The 14741-nt window shown below is 41.7% G+C and overlaps 1 protein-coding gene across 1 annotated transcript; it reads left to right on the top strand.

Moving 5' to 3' along the window:
* The first annotated feature begins 1952 nt into the window (after positions 1-1952).
* On the top strand, positions 1953-12965 carry GTF3C6 (general transcription factor IIIC subunit 6). Its single transcript, XM_044244393.1, has 6 exons — positions 1953-2080; positions 2373-2453; positions 3740-3803; positions 3899-3943; positions 5661-5774; positions 11633-12965. The coding sequence occupies exons 1-6, from the start codon at positions 2015-2017 to the stop codon at positions 11911-11913; spliced, it is 651 nt and encodes a 216-aa protein (XP_044100328.1). The 5' UTR covers positions 1953-2014; the 3' UTR covers positions 11914-12965.
* The last annotated feature ends 1776 nt before the right edge of the window (positions 12966-14741 follow it).

The following is a 14741-nucleotide window of genomic DNA, read 5'->3' as shown; positions in this document are numbered from 1 at the left end:
TAATAAATAAGAACATTGAGGCTTAGAAACTGTAGCAGCTTCACATTTCAGAGCTAGAATTCAAATCTACAACTTCTAACAGGTTAAGTGCTCTACCTTTTCTTTTTTTAAGCAATGAAATCCTATTTCTTTAATGGGTCAACTCAGTAAAAATGTACAAAGGTATTTACTAAGGTGTCATGTAATTTTTTTTTTAAAGATTTTATTTATTGATTTGACAGACAGAGATCACAAGTAGGCAGAGAGGCAGGCAGAGGGCGGGGGGGGGGTGTGGGGGGGGTGGAAAGCAGGCTCCCTGCTGAGCAGAGAGCTCGATGTGGGGCTCCATCCCAGGACCCTGAGATCATGACCTGAGCTGAAGGCAGAGGCTTTAACCCACTGAGCCACCCAGGCACCCCTTTTAAAAAAATATTTTATTTTAAGTAATCTCTACACCCAAGGTGGGGCTCCAATTTAAAACCCTGAGAGCAAGTGTTGAATGCTCTACCAACCCAGCCAGCCAGGACACACAAGTGTTGTGAAATAACATTACACAGTAAATACTACACACTTACTAAAAATTATGATGTAGATCTGTACTTACCTTGGAAAAACATCCATGATATTGTATACAAGGAGCAAAGCAACTTAAAAACAAAGGTACAGGGGCGCCTGGGTGGCTCAGTGGGTTAAAGCCTCTGCCTTCAGCTTGGGTCCTGGTCCTGGGGTCCTGGGATAGAGCCCCGCATGGGGCTCTCTGCTCGTTGGAGAGCCTGCTTCTTCCTCACTTTCTCTCTCCGCCTGCCTCTCTGCCTACTTGTGATGTCTGTCAACTAACTAACTAAATAAATAAGTCTTAAAAAAAAAAAGGAACAGAGGTACAAAATTAACACTTAAAGTGTTTACATGTGGAAAGAAGCTGAAAGGATATACGTGTTTTTTAAAAGTCAATACTCTAAAACCTTGTGTATTATTAATAGATAAAACACGTTAAATGCTTACTCTGTGCTAAATGCTGGGTTAAATCTATTTTACATGTATTGTTCCATTTAATCCTCACGATAACCAACTTGCCTAAGACCTTGATGCTAAAAATGCAGCTGAACTGGACAAGTATCTGACCCAAATGCTCACGCTCTTCGGAGCCTGCTGTTAACATCCTGTCTCAGATACAAAGATCATTTATTTCATAATCAGAGAAACCCGTGAGTTTAAGAAAATTCGGTTCAAAACTCCGCTTCCCCAGGCCTCTGAATTGCCCTAACGTTGTTTGTCTTACAGCACCTGGGGCAATCTCATTAGCATTTAATTTGCTGGGTTCCTCTCTTTACCGCTCTTAGATTCGGGCTGCCAGGCCTCAAACCCGAACCCAAGCGTTCCTTACGTGTTATACTGAAACGTGCCCCTAACTCGTCTCAAGGAGAACTTGGAATGAGAAGTGCTCACACGATATTAAGAATTTCTTTCTAGGGACACCTGGGTGGCTCAGTGGGTTAAAGCCTGTGCTTTCAGCTCAGGTCATGATCCCAGAGTCTCTGCTCCGCGGGGAGCCGGCTTCCTCCTCTCTCTCTCTCTCTCTCTGCCTGCCTCTCTGCCTACTTGTGATCTCTATCTGTCAAATAAATAAATAAATAAAAATCTTAGGGAAAAAAAAAAAATTCTTTCTAGGAAATGCTGAGTCTGGCCAAAACCGAGGCCTCTTCATTTCCCTCTCACATGGCTGTCTCCTTGCTTGCACCTTCTTTATCCTCTCTCCCTCCGCAGCCCTCTCCCCCTGCCCAGGCCGGTAGCCTAAGAGTGTCCTCGGTCACAGGAGTGACCCAGTAGGCCTCCACCGGAGCCGCGCTCCTTCTCTCAAGAAAGGAACGAGGAGGAGGCCTGGAGCATTCCTCCACGTGGGCACGGGGGCGACCATCTCACGTTCTGGCAGGAGCCGTCTGCTGGGCCGGAGCCGCAGCCCGACCTGCCCGTACTCAAGATGGCGGTCGCGGAGGGCGTGGCCAGCGACTCGGAGGTTCTGAAATGGTGAGGAATCATGGCGGCCACCGAGGAGCGGATCCGGGAGGACGGAGAAGAAGAAGAAGAAGAAGAAGAGGAAGCAGTGAGTGGCACGACCGCGGCCTGCGCAGCGGGGGCGGCGTGTGGGGCAGCTAGTCGGGATGTGGCTGGCGGGAGGGAGAGCCCGGGCCTCGGCCCTAGCTGCCAGACGGTAGTAAGATGGGGAAGTAGAGGACGTTACCTTAGGCGGCGTCGCTTGCGTCCTCTCTTTCAAAGCAGGACCTGATGCTCGCCAAGGTTGGGATCGCTGCAGTGGGGATTTTTGGCTTCGCTTGTTAACTGCTTCTTCCTACACACTCGCGCTAGCACGTTAACGCCTCTTTTTCTTCTACCAGGAGCAGTTGGTTCTGGTGGAGTTGTCGGGCATTATTGATTCAGAGTTTCTATCAAAATGTGAAAATAAATGCAAGATTTTGGTGAGTCTAATTGCATTGGGTGATTTCCGTTGATTTTCTTACATTTAAAGAAGAATGAACAGTGAAACACGTATCCCCGAAAATCTAATCCTCGTGACAAAGCGCTGGATGCTAAGGACAATCAGAAGTACAGAGGGACTATGGGAGCAAATGGGAGAAAATGCCATAGTCTGAATGTGTGCCTGGGGAGAGTTAAAGATTTAGAGGAGGTAGCGTTTTGTTATTAACCAGTATATTTCGAAAAAAAAAAAAATACATTGTTTTAGATAGTGAGCGGGGAGAGAAAACAATGCAGACAGGCTCTTCCTATGTGCTTGCAGAGATTAACTGGAGAAGGGAGGCAACCTAAGAAAAGACTTTCAAGACCTCACACTCTGCTGTTGACTTGAGCTGTGGTGTCATGTTACCATCTGTTTTTATCACTTTACATAAAAATCTTTGAGCTACTGTTGACAAAACTTTTTCTGTTCTTACCTTAACTTGAGGATGTTGATTGAAATACAGCTTGCTGCTTGGCTACGAATGCAGCATTCTTCAGATTGTAACTGCAGTGATCAGAGCATTTTTAGCTTACCTTGCACTTGCTAGGACAAACTCCGGAGGTTCCCCGGTTTTGGAGATCACGCTCCTTGGTAGCAAGGCTCTTTGTTTTTTGGTTTTAATTGATATGTAATTGACATACAACATTATATGTCAGGTGTACAACATAATGATTTAATAGTTGTATGTACTAGGAAACAATCATCACAGTCAGTCTAGCTAATATCCATTTACAATTTTTTTTTTTGTAATGAGTATTTTTTTTTTCAATTAAATAAACTCTGTGCCCAACATGGGGCTTGAACTCACAACCCCAAGATCAAGAGCTGCACGCTACAGACAGCTCACCAGGCACTGTGTTGTAATAACTTTTAAGATGTTACTCTCTTAGCAACTTTTAAGTGTACACTATGGTATTATTAAGTAGAGTAATGCTGCACATTACATCCCCAGGACTTATTTTATAACTGAAAGTTTGTATCTTTTGATTATCTTTACCTATTGCACCCCTCAAGGATTTTTTTTTTTTTTTTAATAGAGGGAGAGGGAGAAGCAGAAGGAAAGGGGGAGGGAGAATCCTAAGCAGACTCCATGCCCAGCATAGAGCTCCAGGTGGAACTGGATCTCATGACCCACCCTGGACTGAAATCAAGAGTTGGATATGCTTAACCCACTAAACCACCCAGGCTCCCCTGCAAGGCTTTTTCTAATGATGATTTTTTAAATGACTTTGTATTCTGTTGCAGGGAATTGACACTGAGAGGCCCATTCTGCAAGTGGACAGCTATGTCTTTGCTGGAGAGTATGAAGGTAGGAGGCTGTCACAGATGAAACTCCTTTTTTTATATGCTTTTCAGAGAAAGTTACTCTTATTTCTCAACAAATTGCCTTCAACTTTTCTGCAGACACTCTTGGGACCTGTGTTATATTTGAAGAAAATGTTGAGCACGGTAAGTGTGTGCATTGCTGATTCAAATCTTTTTACTATGAAATACTGCCAGCTTACTTTTGTACAGTAGTTAAACATCTTATGTGCCCATTGTCTAGCTATATCAAATCCTACCATTTTGCCAGGTAGTTAAAATACATTCCAGATACATTTGAAGCCTTGTGTATACCCCTCTCTAAACATATGCCCTTCCTCTCTTGGTAATCACTCTTCTGAATTTGATGTTTTTCTTTCTTTACCTGATTTTGTATTACATAGATATGTATCCACAGACAGTAGTAGCATTTTTTTGTGTATTTTCAAACTTGATACAAATTACAGCATATTATATGTATCATTGTATATATTTTTTCAGGTACAGATAGGTTTTGAGATTTATACAATTGGTAGGTTCTATTTTCCCTGTTGCTAAGTATTCTATTTGTGACCATACCACAGTGTATTCTTCAGTTATGAGATGTGCTGATGGCTTCCATTTTCACCAGTTATTATTAATAACTATGAAAATTTATTGAATGCCTACTCTATGTCAGGCATTGTTCTAAATGCTACATGTATTAACTCATTTAATCTTCATCACGAGTCTGTGAGGTCGATACCATGGTTGTCTTCATTTTATATTTGAAGAAACTGAAGCACTGAGAGGTAAATAACATTCCCAAGGTCATACACGAAGTAAGAGACAGAGCCAGGATTTGAACCCAGGTGGTGTGGTCCAGAGCCTGTAATCTGAACTATACTTATTAACTCACTGCAGAAATGCTGCCATGAGTATTTTGTGTCTCGTGCATGGATGCAAAAATGGCCCTAAGATATACACTTAGAAATGGAATTATTTGATTGCTGAGTGTGTGTTAGGTTTAACCATATGAAATGACCCATTTGAACTGAGTATGGACGGCTTCATGTGGTTCACCCTAAGAGGTAGTGCTAGGATCCTTTCTGAAGTGTAGTGTCTGTGACCTATGGCAGCGTGTGGAAGTTTCCAGTGTTCTTCACACCTCCAGCTCAGAGCCTTATCCTCTCTCTTGCCTGCGCCCACAGTTTCCTATAAAGCTAGAACCCCGGGCAGCAGGTTTTCTCTGAGTCTTCTTTCATGATTGAGAACATCCTCACACCAGACTGGCTTCAAGTAGTAAATCTGACTTTGATGCTTCATTTTGAGTGGTAGAATCTGAGGCTTCATGACCCTGTAAGGCCACATTCCTGGTCCCACTTCCCTGCTTCACGGCTGGAGCCTAGTAGGCCAAGAGGTTTAACTTCATGCACAGCTTTGTGTTTTGGTCCTCTGGAGATGTTGTTTTGGGGTCTAGTTTTGCCTTCAGTTGTTATGTATTTTTTTTTTTTTTAAAGATTTTTATTTATTTGATAGAGAGAGATCACAAGTAGATGGAGAGGCAGGCAGAGAGAGAGAGAGGGAAGCAGGCTCCCTGCTGAGCAGAGAGCCCGATGCGGGACTCGATCCCAGGACCCTGAGATCATGACCTGAGCCGAAGGCAGTGGCTTAACCCACTGAGCCACCCAGGCGCCCAGTTGTTATGTATTTTATCTGTCATTTCTCTTTATTGGGAGCAGGAGGGATGAGTTAAATTTTGAACTTACTACACTATCTCACCAGGAAGTAGTTCAGTCTGACCCTTTAACTGGAATTACTGAGGCTTAACATGATTATTTGGTGGCATCAACAGTAAAATAATTGAGTTCATTTTATGTTCTAGGTGATACAGAAGGCAGTGATAAAACAGTGCTGAAATATAAATGCCATACAATGAAGAAACTCAGCATGACAAGAACTCTTTTGACAGAAAAGAAGGAAGGAGAAGAAAACATAGGTTAGTTCACTTAGCTCTCTGAAAGTAGGTGACTTACTGTTGGCTTTGACAATGACACATTGCTGCCAGGACATACCTTGTAGTAACAACTATGTTCTATGGAAATCAAGAGTGCTCCCTGAAAAGTACCAGATACAGATTTAAAATTCCTTTGAACTGTAGGGGCGTTTGGGTGGCTCAGTCATTTGAGCTTCTGACTCTTGATCTCAGCTCAGGTCTTAATCTCCTGGTTTGAGTCCCATGTTGGGCTCTGCTCTGGGCATGGAGCCTACTTTAAAAAAAAAAAAGATAAAATAAAAAAAATTCATTTGAACTTTAATGTAGCAAAGGGCACTGGAGACATTTAAGAAATTTCTTATCTCCTTGCACTGGAAATAATCGTGAGGAGTTTGTCAAGAAACTTGATAGATTTCCAACCCCTAGAGAATTCAACAGCTACCACTACCCACACCCCTCCTGTAATTAAAAGTTCTTTGTAAGTGGAGATGGTAGATTCTGGATTCTCAAGTGAAACCCCAGAGGATCTCCTAGAAACTTGTGACAGTGTGGCAGCCTTCCCCAGGAAGCTAATAACTGGAAGAAGCTGGCTTTATATGTTAGGGAGGGACTGTAAAACCACAGTTGTTGGACCCGAGTTTCATTCTTTTTTTTTTTTTTTTAAGATTTTATTTATTTACTTGACAGACAGAGATCACAAGTAGGCAGAGAGGCAGGCAGAGAGAGAGGTGGGGAGGCAGGCTTCCTGCGAAGCAGAGAGCCCCATGCGGGGTTCGATCCCAGGACCCTGAGATCATGACTTGAGCCGAAGGCAAAGGCTTAACTCACTGAGCCATCCTGGCACCCCCTGAGTTTCATTCTTAACGCCCATCCACTGAGCCTTCTCCACTTGCTGGTCACCCCGAAGTGGAGACTTTAGTCTAGTGCTTCTTGCAGCCATAGCATGCACATATTTATGGAGATAAACAGATAATCACTTGATAGTTTAAAAGCTCATTGCTCCTAAGTGAAATAAGAGAGAGAAAGACGTGATTTCAATTATGTGGATTATAAGAAAAACAAACGAATAAACAAAAATCAGAAACAGACCCATAAATACAGAGAACAGACTGGTGGCTGCCAGAGCGGGGGAGAGCTGTGGGATGGACAAAATGGTTGAAGGGGAGTGAGAGATTCAGGCTTCCAATTATACATGAGTAGGTCATGGGCGTTAAAGGTACAGCATGGGGAATATAGTCAGTGGTATTGTAACAGTGTTGGGTAGTGACAGATGGTCGCTACAGATGTGGTGAGCATAGAATAATTTATAGACTTTTCAGATCACTGTATTGTACACTGTGTTGTACACCTGAAACTAATTATCACTGTGAAACTAATATCACATTGTATGTCAACTCTACTTAAATTTTTAAAAATTTTTAAATTTTTATTTATTTATTTAAATATTTTATTTATGCATTTGTCAGACAGAGAGAGTATAAGCAGGGGGAACAGCAGGCAGAGGGAGAAGCAGGCTTCCCGCTGAGCAGGGAGCCCAATGTGGGACTCGATCCCAGGACCTGTGGTCATGGATGACCTGAACTGAAGGCAGACATTTAACTGACTGAGCCACCCAGGCACCCTCAATTTTTTTTTTTTTTTAAAGATTTTATTTATTTATTTGACAGACAAACATCACAGGTAGGCAGAGGCAGGCAGAGAGAGGAGGAAGCAGGCTCTCCGCGGAGCAGAGAGCCCGATGTGGGGCCTGATTCCAGAACCCTGGGATCATGACCTGAGCCGAAGGCAGAGGCTTTAACCCATTGAGCCACCCAGGCACCCCGACCCTCAATTTTTTTTAAAGATTTTATTTATTCATTTGAGAGAGAGGATGAGCAGGGGGAGGGGCAAAGATAGGAGAAGAGGGAAACCAGACTCCCCACTGAGTGGGGAGCCTGACATGGGACTTGAGCCCAGCACCTAGAGATGATGACCTGATCCAAAGTCAGACACTTAACCGACTGAGCCACTCAGGTGCCCCGCAACTATCCTTCAGTTTTTAAAAACTCACATAATTTGAGTAAAGAAAAAAAAAAAACTTCATTGCTCAAAGACATATTTTGGACTCTAGTATAAACAGGACTCTAGTGGTAAATATTTATGGCTTGGTTTATTCTATTTTAAGGAATAAACATTTGAAAGTACATTAATCACATAGAAATTAATTATACCAATTACACATAAAAAAACTTTGTTCTTAACATGTATATCACAAAACTATCCTCCTTTTTAACACTAAAAGAACAGGAAGAAAGAGGTACTTGAAATTCTAGAAAGATTTTGAAAGGTAGTTACATATCAGATAGATTAGCTATTATTTATTCTTTTTTATTTTTTATTCTTTTTTTTTTTTTTTAAGATTTTATTTATTTGACAGACAGAGATCACAAGTAGGCAGAGTGGCAGGCAGAGAGAGGAGGAAGTAGGCTCCCCACTGAGCAGTGAGCCCGATTCAGGGCTCGATCCCAAGACCCTGGGATCATGATCTGAGCCGAAGGCAGAGGCTTTAACCCACTGAGCCACCGAGGCACCCTATTTATTCTTTTTTAGAGAAGAAAGTTGTAGAATTTCCTTTTTTGCAGTCTTTAATAATCAAATAGGCCTTTGCAAAGATAATGGTATTTTGCTTAATTACATAAATTAGTTAGCCAACCAGTCAAGGCTGTATTCGTTATGTATTGCTGCATAGTAAGTTATCTCTAAACTTAACCGTTTAAAAAAACAACAAAAATATTTTCCACAGTTTCCATGATTGAGGAATTTGGGGATCAGCTTAGCCAGGCAGTTCTGGCTCGATGTCTCCCTTGATGTTGCAGTCAGTATGTTGGCTGGGTTGCAGTGACCTGAAAATCTAAATAGAAGACGGCTCCCTCACATGGTTTGTGCCACCTTTTAGCAGGAGGCCTCCATTCCTTGCCTCCCCACAGTACTGTTCAAGGGCCTTCCTGACACGGCAGCTGGCTTCTTCCAGATCAAGTGATCCGTGAGAACAAGGTAGAAGCCACAATATGTTTTATGAACCAGCGTACAAGTCACATTCTGTCATTTCTGCCATTTCCTGTTCATTATGGGGAGAGATGACACAGGGGCAGGAATACCACGAAGGTGAAGACCTTTGGGGACCAACTTGGAGGCTGGCGACCAACCATGGCAATATGCTGCAGGTAGAACAAAATAGAAAAAGATGAGGTTCTCACGTTCTGGGAATTTGCACTCTAAATCACTTTGAAACACACGTATGAATGTGACTCAATACCCATTTCATTCAATCTAAGTATTTGGAATGTGCCACATATCATGATAAATATCAGAATAGGCTTGATGATGGCTTCAAGGTTTTGAACTTGGTGACTAGGGGAATGATGCTATTGCATGGGGAAACCAATGAGAGAATAGTTGAAGCTGACTAGAGAGAAAAGGACTAATCAGCTTTTGATAGAAGGATGTTTTATGTTAGTAGTATTAGAAGACATGGCATCAGCTGTAAGGATGTTCCAACAAATTGTCACAGAAGAGTTGGTTTATGGTGGGGAATAGGAGCAGTGGGAAGTTTGAACAGGGTGGCAAAGGTAAGTTGCCTTATCTTAGAGATCTCTAATGGCATTTTTTTTTTTTAGATTTTATTTATTTATTTGACAGAGAGAGAGATTACAAGTAGACAGAGAGGCAGGCAGAGAGAGGGGGAAACAGGTGCCCTGTTGAGCAGAGAGCCTGATGTGGGGCTTGATCCCAGGACCCTGAGATCATGACCTGAGCCGAAGGCAGAGGCTTAACCCACTGAGCCACCCAGGCGCCCCTTAACTGCATTTTGAAGATGACATAAATAGCTCAGACTTGCTATAGAAATTAATGAGGATCCATTGAAAATATTTGAAGGGGTCATAAGGATAAACGAAAAAAAGGACTAGCATTTTTCTTTTTTAAAGATTTATTTATTTGAGAGAGAGTGCACACAGGGGAGGCGCAGGGGGGAAGGAAAAGGAGAGGGAGAGAGAATCTTAAGCAGACTCCCCACTGATTATGGAGCCTGATGCAGGGCTCAGTCCCACAGCCCTGAGAGTGTACCTGAGCCAAAACCAGGAGTCAGATGCTTAACCAACTGAGCCCACCTGGGCGCCCCCAAATTACTAGCATTATTGAAACAATACTTGATTATAGCAGCGGGTGGGTTAGGGCTGTGATTGGAAGTATGAAATGGGCAACAATTTTTTTCAAGTTTTTTTTTGTTGTTGTTTTGGTTTTTGTTTTGGAGAGGTGTCTTACAGTTGGATGTTCCAACTCAAAATGACATGTGAGTGTTGAGTTGAAAGATGATAGGGTAGTATCATCTATTATGGAAACTGAGGAGAAAATTATAGGGAAGTGAAAGACTTCTATAAGGCTTGAGGTGGCAGTGAGAACTCAAATTATCTCAGTGAGTTAGGAATTGGACTCAGGAAAAGGGGCTTGAATAGTAACTGAAGTTGATTAGTTTTAGTGATTTTTTTTTTTTTTTGTGATCTCAATTATTTTTTAGAAAATTTTAATTGGAGGAGCACCTGGTTGGTTCAGTCAGTTAAGCATCTGCCTTCAGCTCAGGTCATCATCGCTGGGTTCTGGGATCAAGCCCCGGGTTGGGCTCCCTGTTCACAAAGGAGTCTGCTTCTCCCTCTCCCTTTGTTCCTCTCCCTGCTTGTGTGCTCTCTTGCTCATGCTCTGTCTTTCTAATGAATAAATAAAATCTTTAAAAAATTTTTAAATTGAGGGGCGCCTGGGTGGCTCAGTGGGTTAAGCCACTGCCTTCGGCTCAGGTCATGATCTCAGGGTCCTCAGCCCGCATCGGGCTCTCTGCTCAGCAGGGAGCTTGCTTCCTCCTCTCTCTCTCTCTGCCTGCCTCTCCATCTACTTGTGATTTCTCTCTGTCAAATAAATAAATAAAATCTTAAAAAAATTTTTTTTAATTGAAATATAGGTGATACACAATATTAGGTTCAGATGTACAACATAGTGATTTGGTAATTATATACATTACAAAGTGCTCACCATGAATGTAGTCACCATATAGCTTCTACAGTGATTTTGATGTTGCATATAGTACAGGCCTTCCAGGGTTTCCATGTAAGATGGAAATAATGTGATTGTTTATCAGTAGTCATGGCACCATGTTCACTGGTTTATGTTGAGGCTTTAGTTTGACATGTATTCAAAGGGTGAAATATTAAATTAAAGAGAGGGGTGCCTGGGTGGCTCAGTTGGTTGAATGTCTGGCTCTTGATCTCAGTTTGGGTCTTGATCGCAGCATTGTTGAGTTCAAGCCCCACATTGGGCCCAACACTGGGCATTGAGCCTCCTTTAAAAAAAAAAAATTAGGGGGCGTCTGGGTGGCTTAGTGGGTTGAGCCGCTGCCCTTGGCTCAGGTCATGATCTCGGGGTCCTGGGATCGAGGCTCTGTGCTCAGCGGGGAGCCTGCTTCCTCCTCTCTCTCTGCCTGCCTCTCTGCCTACTTGTGACCTCTCTCTGTCAAATAAGTAAAAATCTTAAAAAAAAAAAAAAAATTAGGGGCGCCTGGGTAGCTCAGTGGCTAAAGCCTTTGCCTTTGGCTCAGGTCATGATCCTAGGGTCCTGGGATCGAGTCCCACATCGGGCTCTCTGCTCATCAGGGAGCCTGCTTCCTCCTCTCTCTCTGCCTGCCTCTCTGCCTACTTGTGATCTCTGTCAAATAAATTTTTAAAAAATTAAAAAAAAATTTTTTTAATTAAAAATAAATAAAAAGAAATATATGTAAGTAACTGAAATTTCTTTTACATATTTCTTTCTTGGTTTGTCCTCCCATCCCTCACTAGGTGGTGTGGAATGGCTGCAAATCAAGGACAATGAGTTCTCCTATAGACCCAACATGATTTGTAGCTTTCTGCATGAAAATGAAGATGACGACGTAACTCCAGCCTCAGATAAATCCTTGGAGTTGGAAGACCAAGAGATTCCAATGAAAAATAATTCAGACCTGAGTTATGAACAGGGGAAATCACTGAACTTGGAAGTAGAGAATTCTGGTCCCCTAATTGATATCCCTTCTTCTGAGACAGAAGGTTATGTTTTTATGGAAACTCAAGATACTGTCTAGGAAATCACTCCTAGATGAAATGTTTCTCATTATAACTAATAATGAACTTTTTGGAGTTTTTATATAAAATAATTGTGTAGCTTTCAGTTCACTATATTACTAGTTTTGTTGGCTATACGTGCTTTTCTGATCATAGCACAGTTTATATACCAGAGTTGTTTAGGACCAGATATGAATTGAATTTTTAAAAATCTGGTATAAATGACTATAGGGACCCTGGGACCCTTCTTTAAATTTCCTTAAATTGGAAGTTTTATTAAGGTAAGTGTATAAGTTTTTTTTATTGCATCCGTTACAAATTACTACAAACTTAGTGGCTTAAAATGACACAAGTGTATTATTATATAGTTTTGTAAATCAGCTATCTGACATGGGCTGGGCTAAAATCAAGATGTTGGCAGGACTTCATTCCTTTCTCAAGGTTGAGGGGTAGGGGAGACTGTTTCCTTGTTCATTTAGTTGTTGGCAGATTTCAAATCTTTGCCATTGATGGATCAGTGTCCCATTTTCTTGCTGTCATCTGAGGGCTATTTTCAGCTTCTAGAGGCTGCCTGCATTCTTTGGCTTATGGTCCTCTTCTCTTCAAAGCTGGTAAATCTCTTCCTTCTTTTGCTTCATCCTATCTCTGACCCACCTTGCTAATTACCTGACCCAGTATCTGTTCTTTCCTTAATTCTAATCTGAGAATTATTGGTGTGTATCCATATATGTTACCCATAGTGTATCCATTTATGTGTAAATATGTGGCTGTATGGCTAAGTTCTGGCCAGTGATACGGAATTATAAGTGTTGAGTGTTGGATGCTTCTGGAAAGTTTCCTTAAACTTTAAGGCATAAAGAGAGATGGGCCAGTTCAACTTCTCTTTTTCTCCCTGCTGGAACATGGTGGCTAGAGCTTCAGCAGGCTTTTTGAACTGTAAAGAAACTTTGGAAATAGAAGCCATGAGTGGCAGAGCAACAAGATAGAAGGTTGGATCCTGATATGATGCTGCCCTGGACTGCCAGGAATAAAGATTAATAAATCTTTTCTTTTTTCCCCATGGTGAAATGGCTTCAAGTTTACCTTTGGCATTGTTTCTGGAAATCTACTAGACAAGGTAATAATTGAATGTCAGCTGTGATGTGAGGCAATGTTGTTTGTGATTAAAAATGATTCTTTATTGGGGTGCCTGGATGGCTTAGTTGGTTAAGTGTCTGACTCTTGATCTCAGCTTAGGTCTTGATCTCAGGGTCATGAGTTCAAGCCCTGTGTTGGGCTCCACACTGGGCATGGAGCCTGCTGAAAAAAAAAAAAAAAAAAAAAGACCCCTTATGGGTAAATTGTGTCTAGACCTGAAAGACTATGACAGCTATAAATGCCCATTGGAAAATACAGTCTTTGTTTGTTTGTGTTTTTAAGTAGGCTCCATGCCCATCGTGGGGATTGAACCCATGACCCTGATATCATGAGTTGCATGGTCTACTGACAGAGCCAGCCAGGCGCCCCAAGCATTAGGTTTCTTATTACAAAGATTCCTGAAAGCAGCACTCATGGCTGTTTCAAGAGATGTTAGTTCTTGGGGAAGCTGACGTTCCTAAGCCAGCATGGCTTCTGCACTCAGGTGTCTCCTTACACCTGAGCTGACACTTGGGGGCCAGAGTAGAGCCTCCTGTTGAAACAAGCGTTGTGCCGCTGTGCTGTTTCCTATGAAGTTAAGTGAGTCTGGTGCTGGGTTCATTCCCATAAGGCCTGTTGGGTCCTGTGAGTGTGAATGTCCTTCCAAACCTGGGACGATGACTCCTCTTCGGGCAGAGAAGACACTGCAACTACCTACCTCCAGCCTTTACGTGCAAGAAATAACTTGTCTCTTGTCAGAGTCACTCTGTAACAGTCACACTTAATCCTATTACTACCTTACCCATTTTGAAAAGTAGAGAAAAGTATAAGGAAGTAGAATGCAAGATTCTTGAGATGTGTAATCTTGCTAAAGAAACTGATCTAGACTGACGTAGTTCTAACTTGAAGAGGATAATAAAGTCTTACATTCTGGAGAGAACATAATATGTTTTAGTTCCTTACCTGTAAGTGAGAATAAATGTTTGGAATTTAGTAAAATAAATCTTATTTTTCAACTATGAAATATTTTGTAAGACCAGAACTTCACAAATGAATTTCTTCACCATTGATCTGCCTTACTGACTTACTAGAATTACAAATGAATCTTGGAACTACAGTCTCCATGTAGCTGTCACAGTACTACTTCTAACATTGAAACGATTTTCTATTTAATAACGATAATGATATTCTATTTAATAGGATTATATTGCTACAGTGTGCTGTAGGGCACACCTTAAGGCCATTATGGAAATGTTAGGAAATCCAGGCATTTGTTCATTACGAACTACAGAGTTAATCATAACAAATTTATGACAGATATGGCCAGCTGAGTGAAATTATTGATGATATCATGTGGTTAGCTATTCAGTAGCAGCTGATAATTTTTTAGAATCTGTTTTCATTTCATTCTGTTCCCATACGGAACCACACAAACTTCCTAATGTGTCAGGCATACATAGTATTTTCTTCCAGAAATGTCATTGGTTCTAAAAATGGGTTTGCTGTCTCTCTTTTATGACTTCCACCATTATATTCTTATGGAATAAGAGAATCCTGTTTTGTTTTTGTTTTTGTTTTTTTAAGATTTTATTTGTTTATTTGACAGAGATCACAAGTAGAGAGGCAGGCAGAGAGAGAGAGAGGGAAGCAGGCTTCCTGCTGAGCAGAGAGCCTGATGCGGGACTCGATCCCAGGACCCTGAGATCATGACCTGAGCCGAAGGTAGCAGCTT

Source organism: Neovison vison, chromosome 1 (genome assembly GCF_020171115.1).
Source record: "Neovison vison isolate M4711 chromosome 1, ASM_NN_V1, whole genome shotgun sequence".
NCBI classification, from domain to species: Eukaryota; Metazoa; Chordata; class Mammalia; order Carnivora; family Mustelidae; genus Neogale; species Neogale vison.
The sequence above is the reverse complement of the archived record's forward strand: the minus strand, read 5'-3'. Positions and strand labels throughout refer to the sequence as shown.

Coding starts and splice junctions, on each gene's coding strand:
- GTF3C6 (XM_044244393.1), top strand. CDS start 2,015: ATGGCGGCCACCGAGGAGCGGATCCGGGAGGACGGAGAAGAAGAAGAA. Junction 3,804..3,898: donor CTTTGCTGGAGAGTATGAAG/GTAGGAGGCTGT, acceptor ACTTTTCTGCAG/ACACTCTTGGGACCTGTGTT. Junction 3,944..5,660: donor TGAAGAAAATGTTGAGCACG/GTAAGTGTGTGC, acceptor TTTATGTTCTAG/GTGATACAGAAGGCAGTGAT.